The 20,648-nt window shown below is 37.1% G+C and overlaps 1 protein-coding gene across 4 annotated transcripts; it reads left to right on the top strand.

The window, feature by feature from the left end:
* The first annotated feature begins 1,231 nt into the window (after positions 1–1,231).
* Positions 1,232–20,442, top strand: LOC107789411 (acyl-CoA hydrolase 2). 4 transcript variants are annotated; one of them, XM_016611208.2, is made up of 17 exons: positions 1,232–1,479; positions 1,687–1,779; positions 2,440–2,507; positions 2,607–2,688; positions 3,003–3,049; positions 3,160–3,285; positions 11,416–11,493; positions 11,621–11,708; positions 13,081–13,193; positions 13,918–13,980; positions 14,063–14,118; positions 16,756–16,860; positions 16,994–17,050; positions 17,615–17,716; positions 19,682–19,730; positions 19,840–19,908; positions 19,980–20,442. In XM_016611208.2, the coding sequence occupies exons 1-17, from the start codon at positions 1,464–1,466 to the stop codon at positions 20,052–20,054; spliced, it is 1,287 nt and encodes a 428-aa protein (XP_016466694.1). In that variant the 5' UTR covers positions 1,232–1,463; the 3' UTR covers positions 20,055–20,442. The 4 variants fall into 4 exon arrangements, with proteins under 4 accessions (XP_016466694.1, XP_075094423.1, XP_075094424.1 ...); XM_075238322.1 differs by lacking the exon at positions 17,615–17,716; XM_075238323.1 differs by lacking the exons at positions 19,682–19,730; positions 19,840–19,908; positions 19,980–20,442 and adding an exon at positions 19,116–19,310.
* Positions 20,443–20,648: the final 206 nt, after the last annotated feature.

Here is a 20,648-nt window from a genome sequence, read left to right as displayed (position 1 = left end):
GTACATTCAATCCACGCATACAGATCCAAAATAGGTGTGTTCCCAATATTGGATGTTTGATATCAAATAATTTACTTCTGAAAGTTAAAAGTTGTAAATTAAAGTGAAAATATATACTACCAGTTAATCACAATTAAGTAGTAAATGGAAAAGGATCATGACCGAAAAAGAATATTAAGGAAATCATCGAGTAAATAAAAATTATACCTTCTCTAAGATTTTAATTTCTTACATGTGATGATAATACAATTCAACATATTATTAGGTCATAAATCTAAATCTACTCTTTATCAAAAGTAATTTACACGTCTTTATCTTTGGGGTTGTTACACAAATAGCAAATCATATTTACTGTTTATTTTTTGTAGTAGGTATATATATTGTGCGTTTGGACATAAGAACTGTAAAATTCCAAAAAAGTGAAAAAAATTTCAAGTGAAAATGATATTTGAAAATTAGAGTTGTGTTTGGACATGAATATAATTTTGGGTTGTTTTTGAAGTTTTGTGAGTAATCTGAGTGAAAATTTTGAAAAACAGCTTTTTGAAATTTTTTAAAAATTCCAAATGCATCTTCAAGTGAAAATTGAAAATTTTATTAACAAATGTTGATTTCGAAAAAAAGTGAATTTTTTTTTTTTTTTTAAAAAAGGAAAAAATTTCTTATGTCCAAACGGGCTCATAAATTATTCGTCAGCTATTTTGAGTTTAACAAATTAGATGGACAATTATTTGAGTTAATTGTTCAAGATACTATGCACTCCCTGACAACTTCAATTTTTGAAAGAGATTATTACACATTAAAATTCATACAAATAACACGTATCTTATAGGTTTGGAGTAAATTTTTTTTTTCTTGTATGCTATATTATTATGTGCATAACTTACTAAAATTTTTATCGTCCTATTTTACTAACATCCGAAATTAAAGTCTAGCTTATTTCGTGAGTTTCCCGTCTTTCACTAGTGAAGTGAAATGCTTAAACACCATCGATAACATAGTAAGTAGTAGTATTCCTTTTCCCTTTCCATCCTTCCTCACCTCTGGGGTAATAAGTTTTTATTTTTTTTAAAAAAACCATACCCCACATCGCCCTCATCCAAAAGATAAAAAATGGGCACAGAATTCAAAAAAGCCAGAAGTGAAAACATATTTGTTGTAATTGTCCTATTTGTAAATAATTTTCCAAATTGGGACACGTTTAAAATTGGTACTCTAATTAGGAATGCAAAAACGTGTGGCAAATTTAAATTTACCGTGTCTTTTCCGCCGCATCTGGTATATGTAGGCCTTCGTATTAACATCCTTTCTAAATTCAGCCTAAATAACTGGCAGTGCTCCATTGGCAACAACCGTTACTGTATTAAAATCACTCTTTATATTGACTTTCTTTTTTCCACTGAAATTCTTGAGTGTTAACCCTTTTCGACAGTTTCTTGGTTTATCCCTCTGGTGATTCAAACATGGATACTGAATCGGGTAAATCCTTGTCTTATTTCTGTGAAATTGTTCCACGTTAAATTATTCATTAGCCTCTCGAACTAGTTCGGTATTTGGAACTCACTTGATCTAATTGATTAATTAGAGTTCTTTCTTGGTCTTGTTTTTGTTATTTTCTTTGTAATTATTAGAATTCTGTAAGAAAAACACATGTAAAAATTTCTGATGGATTTGGGTTTTGTGTAGTGATTGAGTTCTTGGGTGACGTGCCATTGTTGCAGAGGCTGCCTAGTTCTTCCCTCAGAAAAATTGCCCAACTCGTCAAGGTTAAACATTATGGTAATTTCGTTCTTATTTTTCCCGAGTCTCCCATAACTTTGAACTTAGTACTTTTTATACTGTCCTATATAGGTATGACCTTCAGAAGTTATCAGGAACTGAATTTTATGTTTGTTGTATTAACATAACAGTGAAGGATTTAATATTTGACTAATCAGTGTATAGTTAATGACACAGCGTGATAGTATCAGAGTTTCAGCTATAGTACTTCTCTACTAGGTTGCTCAATGTTTGATAAAGTCTAATAATCTCTCTTGTTATACAGGAATCTTCTACCTAAAATGAAATAATTATAGTTTATAGTGGATTTATTTTCCTTATAACTATAACAAGACAATGAAGATTCTTTATCTGCCAATTTATAGCTATTTTATTTCTCTTTTTGGAGAGTTAACACATTTTAGCTCTTATTTCTACTTCTTGGAAGTGGAATGGTTGCTGTTCCTTTAGGGGGTAACAGAAAGACTTGGGGCATTTGCTTCTGGTCATGTGGCCTATACCAGTTGGAGAATCCATTTTTTCGGGTTGTCTTCTGGCCATATTGCTAGGCTGGAGCAAGACATAGATATTGCAATTCAATAAGTCTGATAAAAGATATAAGATCATGATTGACACATCTCTTTTTTTTTTTTTCCAATTCATTTTGTGTTTTCATTGCAGATCGTGGAGATTATGTAATCCGCGAAGGGGAAGCTGGGGATGGAGTTTACTTCATATGGGATGGAGAGGTATATCTGAGTGTTATTTTTGCTGTAGTTGTTCTGGATGTATATGAATATAAGTCATGAGATTGAACTTTTCTATTATTATGGTAATACTATTTCCAGGCTGAAGTCCGGGGTTTCAGCCAGGCTGATGATGAAAATCGTCCTGAATTCCAGCTGAAAAAACTTGATTATTTTGGTCATGGTGAGATGCACTTTCTCATCTTCATATATATTTTGTGTCTCTTGATTTTCTCTCAATCCCAACTTCCAAATTCGAGGAATTTTTAAATTGACTATCTTGCCCTGTTATGGCCGCTACTCAAGTGTAATAACTATTTGCTGTATAATATTTTATATGTCTCTTTAGAGTTCAGATTCAGTTACTATCCCTCTGCAGGTCTCCTTTTTGGCCTCTCTTAGTAGTACAGTGATGTTCTAGCACTTTTAGACTTTCAATCTTAATGTTTGGTTAAATCAAAAGTGGTGGGTGATAACACGGTTCCGATGTTATGGCAGGTTTAGCGACATCTAGACAGCAAGCCGAGGTGATCGCATTGTCTAAGGTACTGTCTCTTTCCAACTATGCAACAGTTTTCTTTCCGTATTTACTTCATGATGTCCAAAGCATTCTGCATCTAATGTTGTAGTTATGTTAAACTTTCTCTAATGGCAGCTGACATGCTTTGTGCTGCCTCATGAGCATAATAATCTGCTCCAGCCCAAATCAATCTGGAACGCAGACAAAGAAAGAGATAAGTGCCCACTTGTGGAGCGCATATTGCACTTGGATTCTATAGAAGTATGTTATTCATAACCTAATCATTGACCTCCCGTTCCTTTTACTTAATATGTTGGCCATGAAGTTTTTGTATTCTTTCCTTATTTCTATTTGTTAAACTTACTTATCTATGCCAATTTATGTACCTAAGTTAGCCTCCTATGAGATGCTATGGCCTTTAACAAAATTTTGGAGTTTAATCTCCATCATGTTTCTGGCTTTGGAACCTGTACGCATGATTCTCAATGCTTAAGCTTTCTCTCCCCTTTCCTCCCCATCTAGAGATATGGGCCTGCACCTGTTAGCTGATGGTGTTAACTAGCGAGTAGTTCGGATTGTAAAGGCAAATGGGTTTCCCTGCATGTTAGAAAAAAGAGACTTCATTGACTTGTATCCAGAAGATACTGCTAATAAGTGGCTTTGAGTTCTTAACTACTTGGAACTAATAGAGGATCCTTTTTTTTTTTTGGTTTAAAAGACTACATTCTATTAATTAACGAGGTAATACAGGGAGCATCTGCTTAGAAGCAGTTGTACAAAAAGTTTGAACGACACTACTGTTGCTGTTTGCATGTGGATGGTCAGCGCCATGTTGAGCTACTGCTCTATTACAAAAAGATGGTTTTTGTTGTTACTACAGAAGCTACCAAAAAAGGGTTACAAAAAGGAACTGTTGAGCATGGTGTTGTAGGAGTGGTTGTAGGAATGTGCCTACGTCTGCGGCATCCCCATTTATCTTCAAGCATGTCTTCCAGTAGAAAGTTTGGTGGAGTTGGCAAAAAGGTGATGTTGCTGCCCATCATTTCCATTCCAAAATGTGCTAGTCTATCTGCTACTGTGTACAGCTCCCTGTAAGTGTGAACTATGGACGTATCACTCATTGACTGGATCAGGGATCTGCAATCATTAAGCAAATGTGAGTGTATTGTGGATGTACTGGTAAGCATGGTAACTACCTCTGTGGCGTCCGTGTGGATTTGAAGTGGTGTGAGGTTGTGAGCTGCTGCTAGTTGTAATTCTCGAAACAGTGCCATGAGTTCTATATTAATGACGTTAGTTGCGGGATAGTTTCTAGCATAGCCCATCACCCAATCCCCATTTGTATCTCTGAACACCCCCAAACCCAGCATTATTATTAGACGCTTTGAGTGCCCCATCATTGTTTAATTTGAAATAGCCCATTGGAGGGGGTTCCCATTTAATATACATTGGTAATGATTGTTTTTTATGTGGAACTATTGGTTAGATAATAAAACTCGGTTGCAAGTTGAGTTATAGAAGTAATGTTGGGTGTACATTTGGAATGTTCGAAGATGTTTTTATTTCTAATATTCCACAAATGCCATAAAGTGAATGGAAAAATTATATGATGAGGTATTGAAGCTCTAGTGGTGAAACTATGTGGTCAGATAATTTTTTTGAGCCGCTCATAGTTGGGAAGTGTTGCATACTTAATATTTTGTATGAAACTTCCCAATTTCATGGCCTGCCAACAGTGTCTTGCGTTAGGGCAGTTGAATAGAATATGGCTAATTGTTCTTTGTGTACTTGGCATAGAGTACATAGGTTGGAAGAGAGGATTCCGAGTCTATGTAGGTAGGAGTTGGTTGGAAGACGGTTATGGCTTATTAACCAAAGGAATGATTTAATTTTTGGTGGTAAGTTTAGCCTCCATATCCATCCATGAAGATTTGGAAATTGAGTGGAGTGTGTGAGCACTTTATAGCAAGAACTAACTGTGAATTGGCCTATTGGGCTAAGGCCCCAAATGATGCAATCTGGGCGAATTGAATTGAACGGTAAATAAACACTATTGATCTTTTCTATTAAGGCTGGTGGTAGCTCAAAGGAGGTGGCTAGGGATGTGTCATGGCCATTATTGAGTACCTCTTGGATGGTTAATTGGTCCTCGTTGTGTTGTAGAGGGCCCTCAATAAGTGTACGAATATCATATTTGAGGCTAATCAATTTTCTGTCCAAAACTTTATGTGGGTGCCTTGTGTGACATGCCACACTAGTCCTTTTTGGCACGCTTGCCATCCAGTGGTGAGGTGCTTCCAAAGTGTTGATGATTTTGCCAATGGCCTCTTATTATTGTGTATATATTTGGACAAAAGTATCGAAGCCCAAAGTGTTTGGGGGTTATGAAATAATCTTCAGGCTGTACTCGCAAGTAGTGCTTTATTTTTTCCCCTAAGTTTTTGGATTCCTAGTCCCCATGATCTTTTGGGTTAGTAACATAGTCCCATTTTAGTAAGTGAAGTCGTTTTTTTTGAGCTGTTGTGCCCCAAAGAAAATTCTTTTGAAATGATTCTAATCGATTGATTATATAATTTGGGAGAGCTATGAATTGTATTATATGGTTTGGGATGGAATTAAGGGTTGCTTTGATAAGAGTCGTACGCCCTGCCAATGATAGATGGTTTGTTTTCCAACCTGCTAGTCTGTTTTTGAAATTGTCGATAATAAATTGAAAATCCTGCTTGGTTGGTTTGGCATTGAAGATTGGGAATCCTAGATATTTTCCAAAAGACTTGCCTTCCACCATGTTAAAAGATGTAAGGACCAAATAATTTTCTGCAGGTTTTACATATTTGGAGAAGAAAACTTTTGACTTTTCAAAATTAAGTTTTTGGCTTGAAATATGAGTAAAGTGTTCAAGTTGGTCGATAATAGCATGGCAACTGGTGTTAGTAATTTTTGAGGCTAATATAATGTCGTCTGCAAAAAATAAGTGTGATATAAGGGGGGACTTTGGTTTGAGAGACTGGCTTCCATTGATTGTAATCGACAGCCATGTTAATGTTGCGTGAAAGCATCTCCATGCACATTATGAAGAGATATGGTGAGAGGGGGTCTCCTTGCCTAATACTTCTGGTGGGAGTGAAGAAATGTGTTGGGGTGCCATTGATAGTTATCGAAGTTGTTGGTGTGGTTACACACGACATGATGAGTGTAATTAAATGGTCAGGGAAGTTAAAGTAGGTTAGGGTCTGACGGATAAAAGTCCATTCAAATCTATCAAAAGCTTTTTCAAGGTCAATTTTTAAAAGCATGTTAGAGCCTTTTGATTTCGAGTTACGGAAGTGATGAAGCAATTCTTGCACGATGATTGCATTGTCTGCAGCTCTACGATTTTTTTGGAAACTAGACTGAGTTGGGTGAATAATGTTATCGAGTAAAGGCTTAATACGATTAACTATAGTTTTTGTAATGACCTTATAAATGGTATTACATAAACTAATTGGTCTAAAGTGGGCAGTGGTGGATGGGCTTTTAATCTTAGGAATTAAGCAAATATAAGTTTTATTTAATTGTTGAGTAATGTGTCCATTTTGAAAGATGTCTTTACAGAAAGGAAGTACAGAGTGCTTAATTTGAGACCAATATTTTTGGAAGAATAGTTAGTGGGTGTAGTCCGTCTGGGCCTGGCGATTTTAAAGGTTGGAATGAAAAAATAGCGTCAATGATTTCTTTGTCAGCTACTGGAGTTACTAGAGAGTTAGCTTTTTCCTGGGGAATTGTATTAAAAGAAGCTCTTGGGTGCTTATATTTAGCCTTAGTATGAGACGTAGTGTATAATGCTTGGTAATAGTCCACTACTAAATTTTTTAATTCGACATGATCTGTAATCTAATTACCCATATTGTCTTATAGAGCAGTTATGTGATTGCGTCTCCTACGTTTTAAGGTTGATAAATGGAAGAATCTAGTATTTGCGTCGCCATCATTAAGCCAGTTCACTCTAGATTTCAAATTCCAAAAATCTTCTTCAAGTTTCAAGATATTGTTGAATTGCATTTGAAGGTCCTGCTCGAGCATTTGTAAAAAGTTACTGGTAGGGTATTTATTTGATTTTTGTATGCCCGCTAAACGTGCTTGAATATGCTTTTTTTGGTGAAAAATATTCCCAAAAGTATCTTTGTTCCAGAATTGTACAAGGTCAATAAACTCCTCAATAATTTCTATCAAGGGAGGTTTTTTATTCCACACATGGTTGATTAGTTGAGGAAAATCATGATGGGATAACCACATCGTTTCGAACCTAATGGTACTAGTTCTTGGCGGAGCATTTTTTGGAGTGTTAATAATAACGGACTATGGTCAGAGTGAATTCTAGGTAAGTGTTGCACTTGTGCCTCCGGAAAAATATTAAGCCATTCATAATTGGCTACTATTCTATCTAATCTTTCAAGAATTAAGGCACCCTTTCTACGTTTATTAGTCCACGTATATTTACTACCTCTAAAACCTAGGTCTAGTAGGTTACAATAATTAAAGCAATTTAATATTAAGTCTGCCCTAGGGTTGTTTATAGGACAACCACCAAATTTTTCATTAGAGTATAGTATCTCATTAAAATCACCCCCCACTAACCAATGACCCTTATAAGTATCTGCTATAAACATTAGATTTTGCCATAGTAATTTCTTATTATTTAAGATGTTACTAGCATATATGCCTGATAACATAAAGGAGTGGCCTTGAGGACATACCTGCACCATGCAGTGGATCTCCTGATTAGTGAGGGCAGTTTCAGTGACATGCACAATATTGTTATTCCACAAAACCACTATACCTCCTGCTTGGCCCTTCGCTGGAGCTTGTGAAAATCGAAATCGTCTCGTAGCATGGCATGATCAGCAAGGTGTGTTTCTAAGAGAACTACCAGTGGTGGCTTATAATAATTGAGCATCGATCTAAAGTTTTGCCTAAATTCCGAAGACTGTGCCCCTCGGCAGTTCCAGATGACAAATTCATAGACTTAGTGCGTGTGGGTGGTGCTAGTAGAGTCTGATGAGGCTCCTCCAGAGTTGGTGTCTCCTCCATGTGTGATGGGGTCAATTCCCTGAGCGTTGGGGTTATCACTACAACAAATTTCCCTGTCTCCGGGTTTACTGTTGGACGTAGCTTGATCAAGCATTTGGATCACTTCTGAAGGGCAATTGAGTAGTATTTTTTGTCGTATTGCTCCTTTAGAACGGAGATATGGCAAGCCCCTAGCCACACTGGTTCCGTTCTTGTTTCCCTCATCTCGTCCATAACTGCTACGATTTTCTGGGGTGTGAGAATTTCTTGGTCGTTTGGAGTTGGTGGTTGTGGGCTCATGGAGCTTGGTGTGGGGGTAAGTGGTTCGAATGGGCTCATTGGTGACAGTGGTATCAATGGTTGCTGCATGTAAGCGTAGTCATGTATCCATGGGATGGGAAATTGTGTTGTCGGGTAGAATGGTAACTCCTCGTAAATGTTCATCTGATAGTGGCTGCTTTGAAGTGGAGGGGTGTTCCATGTGTAGTGGTATGGCTGGGGTTGATGGTGTATCCCCCATATGGGTGAAGGATTCGTTTGTGTGTTTGCCCACTGGTACTGTTCATATAGGTTCATGGCAGCCGTCATTCCTTTCGTTACTCTCTGTGCTAGGTCCTGGGGATTTTGGAGACGAATGATCACTTCTTGGTTGTTCACTATCATTGAGAAGGTCAATGCGTGATTTTGTAACCCAATCTCGAGCCAAGATTGGGGTGGAGTGAAGGGATTTGGAGTTTGAGAGGTGTAGATTACCGGGTAATTCTGGGGTGGTGGAGTTTGGTTGGCCATTGTTGGTGGAGAGAGGAACTGAAGATTGAGTGGTCTGTATGGGAGTTGGGAGGGACGTTGATGATGAGTTCTGAGTGGGAATGTTGGTGCATTGTATGGAGAGTGTTTGAAATAGAAGAAGAGAATTGTTGCGTGTGAGAAGAGGAGAATAATGATTTTGTGGCAGTATTAGTAGTGGATGGAGGTGGAGGAAGGCGGTGGAGTATATTGTTCTTGTGTTTTGGGCTGTTCACGTGGGCTGCTTTTGTGGGATATTATTTGCATAGAGGCAGTAGATTGTAGATGGAGTGGTGTGTTGGGCTTTTGATCTACCATTTCTAGGTCATGATTGCCTACTAGTAATGTTTGCCGGCTTGTGTGATCCGGTAGAGGGTGGTTGTTTAACGGAATGGGATTGGTGGTGCGTGGAGGTGGTGTTAACGTGGCAGTTTGTGGCGTGTGCATAATGTCCATGTAGTCACTGTTCATAGTGGTAACGTGTGAATTAGGGTTTGTTTGTATATGGGTTTCTTTGGGTGAGTAAGACAATTGTGGTGATTCTTTGGGCTGGCTAGAGTCTGTGTGGGCTGCTTCAGCTTGGGCCTCTAATTCAAGGTCTGGGCTATTCTGATGCTCGTTATTAGTCATCTCTATTAAGGTAGTGTGTTCGTTTAGAATATTAAAGTTGTTATTAAGCACTAATCCAGTTGGCTTAACCGATTGTTTAGTAGTTGATGGGGCATTAGGTTTTGGGGAGAAAGATTTAGGAAGCATACCTGGGAGTGTCTCGTATGTCTCCTCTGACTTCGACCTTGTGGTAGTGTTCCCATTAGGGTCTAGACGCTGTGGTGATGTGCGTGCTGCGGTGTTCCTGTTTTGTATATGTTGGTGTCTCCCTTGTTGGTTGGTGGATCTTCGAGGGAAGACTACAGTTTTCCATTCTGAGTCATTTTGTGGATTTTCAGATGTAAGCTTGGGAGTTGACGATTGGTGTGGTAGTATGGTATTTGAAGGGGGGTGTACTGGACTATGGGGACAAATAATCCGTGTGTGACCTAGTCTTCCACAACTAACACATAACATGTTTAAACCTTCATATAGTATTTGTTGACGGTATGTCCCAATAAAGACATGGGACTTTAATGGTTGCTCTAGTGGCACTTCGATGCAAATTCGAGCATAACGGCCACGAGAAGTAGCCGATGTGCATGTATCAATTTTCAATAGTTTGCCGAGTTTGTTTCCTACTTTTTGTAAGATTTCAAGGTCATAGAACTCTGTTGGAAGCTCAGGGAGTCAAGTCCAAATTGCTGTATATGTGAGATGCGTTGTTGATGCTAGGAATTTAGGTTCCCATCGTCGTACTGAAAGGAAGTGGTTTAATACAAACCACGGTCCATTGTGCAGTGCTTTGTTCATGTTTTCCTCATGTTGATATTTTATTAAGAAAAATTCATTTCCTAGGTCAATGAGTGATAGTGTTTCAGTAGGTTTCCACATAGTTTGCAGTTTTTGCTTGAGAGATAAGTGACCCACTTTGCGTCCAAAAACTTTAACTATAGTAGAGTATTTCCAAGGATGATAAAGTCTGGATTTGTCTGTACTGGAGATGGGTATAAAATTGTCCGTCGGTTCTTGTAAAACTTCGTCAGACATGTTAATGTGTGATTGGGTATTAGAAATTGGTGGTAGTGACATAGTATGGTTATTTAATAGTGTCTGCATAAATGAAGGGTGGTTGTTATTGGTGGTTGAGTCATCTATATTCATGAGACTCAGATCTGGGGGTTCTGGGTTGGTTATTGGAGGAATATCTGTCATGGTGCTGTTGAAGAAGAAAGGAGTTGGTATATTAGGTTAGAGGAAAAATTTCTAGTGAGAGGTTAGAGCATCTCTCTCTAGATGTTCCATTATGGACTTCTAACTACTAGGAAAAAACTACTAAGTTTCTTTTTATATTATTTTTCTAAGAAACAATTTTATTCAAAAATAACTGCAGCACCAAGGAGGTAATGAGTGTATACAGAAAATCTCACAGGACTTGACTCCTTTATGTGGGCAAGGAGTCAATGAAGTCCAATGCAATTTCTATATCATTTACAACATTTGACCTCCTTCCAATAGTTTAAATTGAAGCATCAGTGATTTTTGCCTAACATATTGTTGGCAGTATCCAAAAAAGGAACTTCCTGGGGGATAGCTGGTGATATTATTTCATTCTTTACCATTGCACATTGAACTCCTAGTCACTTGTCTTTCTTTTGTGAGATCATGGTTCCATTTATTTCAAATGCTTCCTTTAGCTAGATCTGTTAAAGGCTCGATTTTCTTAAGAAAGTAGATACTTGTTCTTATGACTGCTTGAATGTGTTTTTTGATAAAGCATGTTTGAATGTGTTATTCAAGATTATTTGGTAGATCAGGATAATTGCTATTCTATCACCATGCACTTGCTAATTGTTTGCCTTCGGAACATTTCTTTTCTGAAGTTTTGATGTTTCACTGTATTCCCAGTTCAGTGTCCCCCTCCAAATGAGGAATATTTGGGAATTCTAACAAAATGTTTTGTTGAAGGTGAACATTTTCCAAGGTATAACATTGCCAGATGCCCCCAAATTTGGGAAAGTGTTTGGAGGCCAGTTTCTTGGGCAGGTAAAATTGAAATGTTCTCTTTCTCCACCACACCGTAGATCACCCACTTCTATTGTGGTTTAGCTTCATATGACCGAAGACCTCTTTGTGAATAATTATGCTTCATTCTCTATACTCTAATATGCAGGCATTGGCTGCAGCATCAAAAACTGTTGATTTTCTCAAGATTGTTCATAGTTTGCATGCCTATTTCCTTCTCGTTGGGGATCTTGACAGTAAGTAACTTCTCTTTATTATTTGATACTTTAAGCACCTCTTTTTTAACCTTTCTAATGTTTAATGATGCATAACTGCTATGCTACATCTGAAATAAACAGCCAATTTAAGCTAATACTCGTTTCTTTGTATTCCTTGGGAATCATTGCCAAAGCGCACAGCTGTATGATTTGATGAAACTTATCCGTATTTCTGCTTAAGATAATTCTCACATGCAGTCATTTCATTATGGGGTGTGGATGCAACAGTAATATTAAGCTTTTCAGTTTTTCATTGTTTAAGAGAACAGTCGTATGACTTTCAAATTTAAGGATTCATCCTAATGTTGAGGATTTCCCCTCCCTATAAAGTTAGAGAAATTTAAGCTAACCATTCATCTAGTGTTGTTTTGGAGAATCGGATATTCTTCCCTATTTATGAGTGGATGTGCATGAAATATTTTATGTCTGCTTGCGTTCAGGTTCCAAGAGGTACAATGTGTGCACAATTACGGGTTTGCATAATGCGGAACTGAAAAGAGAGATTTGTCTATGTTAATAACCTTAACTTTTTAAGTAAAAGATAAACGTATTACGACTTTCAGTTTGTCAGTATTCTTTAAAATTTGAACACCCTAAACATTTGGAGCAGAGGTTGGATTAAGACTACTGAAGAAAAGAATCAACTTGCAATGATAAAGCTTTTTAGTGCACTCAACAATTACATAAAGTTTCTTATCCAGTTAAATCATTTAGCCGGTTTTATTTTCCTTTGTCCACTTATTGTGTGCTAAGGTGGATGTTAGAAACTAGAATGATTTCCCTGCACCCAACCCCCAAAGAGAAGCCAATGAAAGAGGATGAGAGGCCCAGTGTGGGGCCAGGAGAATGATAAACATCCAATCTGCAGGCATTAGGTATTTTTCAGAAGCTCCAAGTTCTGCTTATTTGTAGGATTTTACGCAATTTAAAATGAACCACCTTGCTAACTTTTCTTAGGATTGAAGGTGTTTTGGTGAAGGCTCGTATAATATGCTGTGATTCTTTTGCTGTGATCATACGCTCATTTCAAACAAACGTCTTCTGTTGCTAACTTGCTGCATGTGCTGTTCCTTCCGGAAGTCTTAGGATTTAAAGTCGTCAACTATTTATGAAATATGTTTTGTTTATTGACTTTCTAAATGATTGCCGTTAGATTGAGGACAGTTCACTAATTTCATGGCTAGTTGTTCTGGTCTTTCTCATGTGTTCCAGACTGAGGAGTCAGCTCAGTGGGGTAAAGAGTATTTAATCCCAATCAGAAGTATCTATATAGACCTCTTTTTTCGTTTGCCAATGTAAATCCAGTTGTCTAAAAACTCGTATCTTACCCGTCCCACACTTATGACTGTAGTTCCAATCATATATCAAGTTTACCGTGTACGTGATGGAAAGAGCTTTGCTACACGGAGGGTGGATGCGATTCAGAAAGGGAATGTCGTATTCACATTGCTAGCTTCATTTCAGGTGATGATCAACTTTTCTTCAAATTGGTCACATCTTAGGATACCCATTTTTATGGTTCGGTTTTGTAATTCAGCATAAATATGTAACCTAATTAATATGATTGTATATAGCAAGTTGATTATTCAGCATACATTCATGTGAAGGCATAAACGTGCATGCTATGTAACGAGGATTTGTGGTAAAAAAACAAACCCTGAAGAAAATGCATTCAGGAGAAGTATCAGCTTAGAAAGCATAGTTGTGAGTGAATTCGACATAACTTGGATTTCTGTTGCATCGTTGTTCCTATTCGTCATCTGTGGATATCATGTTGGCATCACATGTTGACATTAATTTCTAACCTTCTAATCTCACATTATAACGGAGAAAGTTTCAAGAAAATTAGCAAGCTTCACTAGGGAAGACTATTGGATCAGCTCTTCAAATTTCAGTCATTTCTCAAATGCTTGTTCTGCTCATTTTGAAGTCCTACCACGGAATAACTATTCTAATTTCTTCTTGATTCAACTGCTGCCCTCCCACAAAACCCCCACACTTTACAATGATGAACGGGTACTTTGATGGATCACTTGTTTTGCCTGGAATATTGCAGTAACTTTCTGGTTAGGTGCAACTTTATGTGATGCACTTTTATGTTTTCATTACACCATTATTTTTGATTGGCTGTTATGTTTGTAATATTGTTTTTGAAACTGCATGTACTATTGGTAAAATAATGTGACAGAAAGATGAAGATGGATTTGATCACCAGCAAGCACAAATGCCTGATGTGCCTGATCCAGAAACGGTAACGTGCTTATAGTTCTGTTATCTCTGCAACCTTGTTCGGAACCTCTTCTTCTTACACTTCTATTGAAACCGAATTACAGCTTTTATCAATGGAAGATTTGAGAGAAATGCGCAAGACTGATCCTCGGCTTCCCAGGTTGGACTCTGCCTACTAAGTGCTGTTATGTCACTATAATGTTTTAAGTATTTATTATAATTTGGTGTGCACGTATACTCTCTGGGAACTTCTTGTAAATTAGTGTGGTGGCTAGGCTTGCTTCGAGAAAACCATTTAAAATTATCTGGTGGAAGAGGAAGTAATTTACCAAATCGTATGGGATACATTACTGAATCTGAATGTATGCCTTTGGAAGTGTAGTTTCTCCAGCTTGAACTGTCTTATATCTCTTGAATACTTTGGCTTCAAAGTGGATGTTGTAGTACAAGTTTTTGGTTAGTCATGAATCTTATTACACATTTCTCACGGCAAGCCTGACTAACCACATCTTCACTTTTAGAAGAAATGAAATAATAATGACATTCAGTTGGGGTTGCATGGGTTCTTTCTCAAATCGGAAGTGCTAAGGTTTAGTTAGAACCTGTGAGTCTGAAATTGAATGAAGACCGAGTACCAAATAATGAATGACTTGATGGAGCAGAGCTGCTTCAGTTTAGATAGAAGAGAAAAGACCTGGGGAAAAATCTGTCCAGATGTAAAGAAATGGAAATAATGCAGAATTACTTGGAGCTGGAGGGAGATAAAGAAAGAGGTGTATAAAAGATGTGGCGGTGTTGGATGAAAAGAGATGAGAAATAGGGCTGGGTACTAGCAGAGGAGGAAGAAGTGAAACTGGACTTGTGACAGAAAAGGAATAACAGGAAAAAGGAGAATGAGATGACGAAAGAGGAGAATAGATGCTGCAGCATTGGGAGGAGCCCTCAAGTGGGATGATGGAGGGAGGAGAAGATATATGTAACACGGTTCGACACATTAAAACCATGAGATCCATACTATGTATCCATTAGTATAGATGCTGCAGTTTTGGATGAAAACAGATAAGAAAAAAGGGTACAGGCGGAGGAGAGAAGAAGTGAATTGGACAAGAGAAGGGAATAACAAGAGGGAGGAAATATCTGCAACATGGTTCCACAAATTTGTGCGCTGACATTGCTCATCTCATCCTTAAACGAGGTAGTTTAACTCCCATTTTGGAGGAAAATGCCTTTAGCTAAGGCCATTAATGCAAGGCTTCAAAGAATCAGCTCCTTTCTGCTGCTTTCAAAGATGTAAGCTAAATATAATGGAACACCTATAAATTGTTTCTTTGTAGATAGAAGCAACTGACAGGGATGGACACAAAAACTAATAATAATGTTCTATAGTGAATCTAAGATACTTTGGTATAGCAAGATGGTACCTCTTGTGACAAATACGTCATAGTTACACTTTCCAATCCTTTCTGGCCTAATTCACTTTATGCTACTTCTACTCGGACTTTCATGCTTAGCACCTAGGAAAGAATCTTAACCAAAAAAGTTACTACAAAGGATAAAAACCCTGGAGAAAATCACAAAAATTATAGCCTGTTTGGCCAAGCTTATAAAATCAACTTATTTTGAGAAGTGCTTTTACTTTTGGTGAGAAGCAGTTTGTGTTTGGCTAATTAATTTGAAAAGCACTTTTGAGCACTAATTAGTCTTTGGCCAAGCTTTTGAAAACTGCTTCTAAGTGTATTTTTCTCAAAAGTGCTTCTCAGAAAAGTGCTTTTGGAGAGATGCTACTTTTTTCTGCTTCTCAAAAACTGCTTCTGCTTCTCCTCAAAAGCACTTTTTTTCCTTCCAAAAGCTTGGCCAAACACCTCAGTTTTTGGCCAAAAGTGCTTTTGGCCCAAAAATAAGCTTGGCCAAACAGGCTATTAGACTACTAATACGCCTCAATCCTAAGTAATTTGGGTTCAGGTATAGAAACCTCACTGACCATGTCGCTCCATTTAAACTCATTTCAGTCCCATCCCCCCCCACCCGAAAAAAAAAGAAAAAAGAAAAAAGAAAAAGAAAAAGAAAAAGAAAAGAAACATCATAAGAGAAGGAGGTTGGGATATGCTAGATCTGCATGCACAATTTAGCAATATGAGTAAGGATGCTGCTGGAAGTCTCTTGTTAATAGGAGCATCCTTCTGTGGTATCATTCTGGCTCCCAGTCCAACCACCGAGCTATGGCTTATTTAGCTGTTAAGATATGTAATTCAACTGCCTGAGCTCATTCCATGTGAACAAAGGAACGCATTTGTTTTCTTTTGTTTTTTCGTAAGCAATTGGATTTTTTTTTAGGGAATCGATTTGGGATTACTGTGAGAGAATTAGTTTTTTTTTTTTTCTTGTATTGATTGTTCCTTCAAAAAGAAAACAGAACAAGTTGGAACTTGACCTTTTTTTCCTCTTTGAATTCAAATCGTTCATTAGCTGCCATCTTATGGAAGGCATCATGAAGTGGTGGAAGTAACTGTTTAGGCCTTGGCATGACAATAATTATCTTGTCTTTAGCAAGGTTTAATTGAGAATAGACATGTCATTCTTGATCTTAGCACACTAACTTAAGCCTCAAATTATTTTTGACAACTCTAGATTTAATTAATGTGAGGGACAACATATATCAGGATTCAGTGAGTTGCATATTTTCCTACTATATCTTAAGATTTGTAAATTAGGAGCTGCATAAAGCTTTTTTATTCATTTTGTGGTTACTTATTTATGGGATCTTTGGTTAGGTAATGCTAACAGTGAGTTTTGACAGGACATACCGTAATAAGGTTGCTACTGCAAATTTTGTACCCTGGCCAATAGAAATAAGGTTTTGTGAACCTAGTAATGCCACTAATCAGACCAAGTCTCCTCCAAGGTTAGTCATTGCTTTCAGCTATTAATTTCCCTTCCGAGGGACTGTAATTAACTCAACTGGACAGTTCATGTTAGCTTGTATTTAGTAGTGTATCCTCTTCATGTTTGCATCATCTCTTTTCAATGTAATGCAGTTTGAGATATTGGTTCAGAGCAAAAGGAAAACTTTCAGATGACCAAGCTTTACATAGGTAAGTGATTCCTCTTTATCAGTTCTTTCATCTAATTAGCTGAGCTTGTTATGACAAGGAGTAAAGCAGGCTGTTTAGCAGCCTCATCTTATGTACAATTATTTCCCACAAAATTATTGTTTTGAAAATTATTGCACAATCTATTTCCCACAAAATTATTATTCTGAAATTGTTCAAATAGAATATTCTTTTAACGTATCTCATTTAGAGACTCTCGTGAGTTAGATCTGTCATTGTACTAGAATAGCTCTAGTTGTAAAATGAAAGAGTTCTAAAGGACACTTGAGGTACACAAATGAACACGAATTTGTGTATCTGCACTTCTATGTAGACTCCCTCTTGGGATGGTGTATTACTAATATCAGTTCAAAAATTATTTTTATTTTTATTTTAAAAGAAAAATCAGTATTTCTTCCCTATCGGTGCATATTTACCATAAAAAGAAATTGAAATTGGGAACATGTAATTTCTTAGCAGTTAGCACACAGAAGTTTCTACATCTAAGTGGAATGAGGCCATAATGCTATCTGCATCTTTTTAATGCAATATTTATGCCGGTTGCAGATGTGTTGCAGCATTTGCATCAGATCTAATCTTTCTTACTGTCAGTCTGAATCCTCATCGGAAGAAGGATTTCAAGACAAGTTCTGTTAGTCTGGATCATTCGTGAGTTCCGACAATTTTTAGACCTTTTTGTTTTTTATTTTATGTACCAGCTTTATATTTATGGGGAATATGTCATTGTTTGCCTAAGCGAGCTTATATGGATACACTGATACATGCTGTTCTAAGACAGCTTAATGAAGTTCTTCGGGAAATGATTCCCAACTCTTAAACATCAAGCTTCCATGATTCCTTTTGGCCCCTCAAATGTCAAAGTCCAATAGCCGCATCCTTTCCCTCTCACAGCTGGTTCTCTTTACCTCCCATTTCTGTTCTTTCTGATCACCTCGGGCATGCCTAACCACAGAGAGAACTTTCATACCATCTTATCTCTCACTTCCTTTTCATCTTCCTTTTCTCCTTTTTCTTTGGGTATGTCTGGTCTGGATTATAAAGCTGATTCTTATTTCTTATATGAGAAATATGTAGTTATTATTATTAGTTAAAAGGGCGATAACCAGTCACATTTAATCAGAAAAATTATTAAATCAGGTGAGAAAATCTATTCTAAGCAGCCCGCCATGAGTCCGTGAAACCATTGCATCAGCTATGGATAAATGCACAACTTAATGAAGAATAAGAGAGCACAAAAATCAATTTGAGTATAAATTATAATAAAAACAAATACGCCTCAATCTCAAGCTAATTGAGGTCGGCTATGTAATTTCTCACCAGCTATGTTACTCTATTTAGACCCGTATCAGTCCAATATTTAAACATTTAGGTACAAATATCAATGTGAATATAAAGAAATAAAATATTTGAGCCTTAAGCAAACAAAACTGAATTGTCAAGGAAATTAAAGAGAAAATAAATTACCAAGAACCTGCTTTTGAAAAAATTTGGCTAGTTTTATTGTAACAAGATGCATGCCAAGAAACAGGTAGAGGAAATGAAGCCACCACATACCTTATCTAAAAAAGAAAAGGGAAATAAAGCCACCACATCGGCTATTTCACCTTTTACTAGAGCTAAATTGATCTAGAGATTTTAAAATTTGGTGGTGTGTGAGAAAATCGTTAAAAGATACCACTCACTTCTTTTAAGAATTCAATTCTGATTAGTAATTTTAATTCAAAACAGTATTATGGTGTTTTTGCTATCACACTTAACTATTATTTTATATTTTATTTTACTCATACAAGTATAGAGCACAGCTCTAAGTCACCTTAAAACTCCATGCCTAGTCAAATTGCAGCACACATAATGGAATAGCACAGGGAGTTAATGAGAAGAACAGGAGAGGGTAGTGGAAGGCATATTTATTTATTTGTTTTTGAGAAGGGTGGAAAGCATATTTATTCTATACTACATATATGCCTATACATGCCTTCTTCCATTGATTCCTCAGCCATGAACTATGGTCTTTTGAAGCAATTGCCATTGCCCTCTGATGGTACAGCTGCCCCCACCTGACACACCCATGGCTGATCCCTGCCTTCGGTTGGGAAAAGAAATAGAAAGGTAGAAAGACAACATAAGGTGGCAGTGGAGGGAGATGGCAGAGTGATGTTGGTAATGGAGGTCCAAAACTAGCTTTACTTTTACCGGTGGGAAGAGTTGCTGGAGTGACATTGAAGTGGTGATGAGTCATCCGCAATGGGGTTAACCTTTCCCAGATGGTGTCAGTTGGACTCTTTTTTGCTAATTACAGCTGCCAGCGGATAGTCTTTATGAGGAAAAATTAATGCATCCAAAGTAGTGATTTCTGTGATCGACATGAAAGATCTGCAAATCAGATCTTTCAGATTCTGAAATGAGTTTGATGGAATTTCCCATGACCTGCTACTCAAAAACCAATTGTTGAAAAGTGGGGCTTCCGTATTGTTTACGTGGAGTTTGAAGTTCAATAGAGTTCAGGGTTGATATTCTTACTTGAGTTGTGAGTGTCTTTCATTGGACTTGTTAAAAGCAGAGCTTTTAATATGCAACTGTACTTATATTTTCACATTTGTTTCCTTTTCCCAGGATGTGGTTCCACAGACCTTTTAGAGCTGATGATTGGATATTGTTTGTGGTAAGAAGGAAAAACTAAAGTACTTATGATGTTATTTAAGAAAGGTCATCCTTCTACTAGTGGTTTCCATTATTTGCAGCTGGAGTTCTAACTGTTTATCATTTTATAGATCACCAGTCCTGCTGCTTATAATGCACGTGGCTTTGTGTCGGGCGAATTGTTTAATAGGAAGGGAGAGGTAAAGCGCTTGATCTGTAACGTGTCTTGCTTTTGTTAATGTACTTATTTTTAATGATTGTTGATCTCCAGCTTGTAGTGTCATTGACTCAAGAGGGCTTATTGAGACCGTTCAGAAAACCACTTTCTGTCCGACCAAAGCTCTAATTCATGCCAAGTTGAATGAGAAAAGAGGATTAGTTACTACAGGTTGATTAACAGTTTAGCTGCAGAACTGCTCAAATAAGTCCGACAGAGGTTGCGAGTGAAGACAGCTACTTAAGTTGTGGACGAGTCCAGAAAATGAGACATGACTGTATCTACATGTTATTATACAAAATGGTCCGCCATTGTTTCTATACCTCTCACCTCACCTTTATATATTACTGAGCCGCCAAAAGAGGCATTGAAATTATTATATTGATCAACCTACGATTGTTAAAATTATTGTTTTTACAAGTTCCACCAAAGAAACTCTCGATGTATCTCAGGGTATATACTGTTCTACATTCACCATTAGAAATAAAAGGTTTGCAAATAATGCTTTGGTTTCAAAGAGGTTAGTTCATGTCATTGGTTAAATTTCTTTAGTTCACTCGTTTATTGACATTTAAGTGTCAAACAAGATTCGGAAGTTTTGTCAACTTATATTAGATGTAGATTTATTTACCATTTCAAAGCCATAGAACGAGCTTTGTGTAGTGGGATCTATTTAATTTGGAATTGAGATGATGTTGAATATTTTAATAGCCTGAAAACAAC

Source organism: Nicotiana tabacum, chromosome 19 (genome assembly GCF_000715075.1).
Source record: "Nicotiana tabacum cultivar K326 chromosome 19, ASM71507v2, whole genome shotgun sequence".
Lineage (NCBI taxonomy): Eukaryota > Viridiplantae > Streptophyta > Magnoliopsida > Solanales > Solanaceae > Nicotiana > Nicotiana tabacum.
The sequence above is the reverse complement of the archived record's forward strand: the minus strand, read 5'-3'. Positions and strand labels throughout refer to the sequence as shown.

Coding starts and splice junctions, on each gene's coding strand:
- LOC107789411 (XM_016611208.2), top strand. Junction 1,780..2,439: donor CGTCAAGGTTAAACATTATG/GTAATTTCGTTC, acceptor TTTTCATTGCAG/ATCGTGGAGATTATGTAATC. Junction 19,909..19,979: donor TGTTTAATAGGAAGGGAGAG/GTAAAGCGCTTG, acceptor GTTGATCTCCAG/CTTGTAGTGTCATTGACTCA.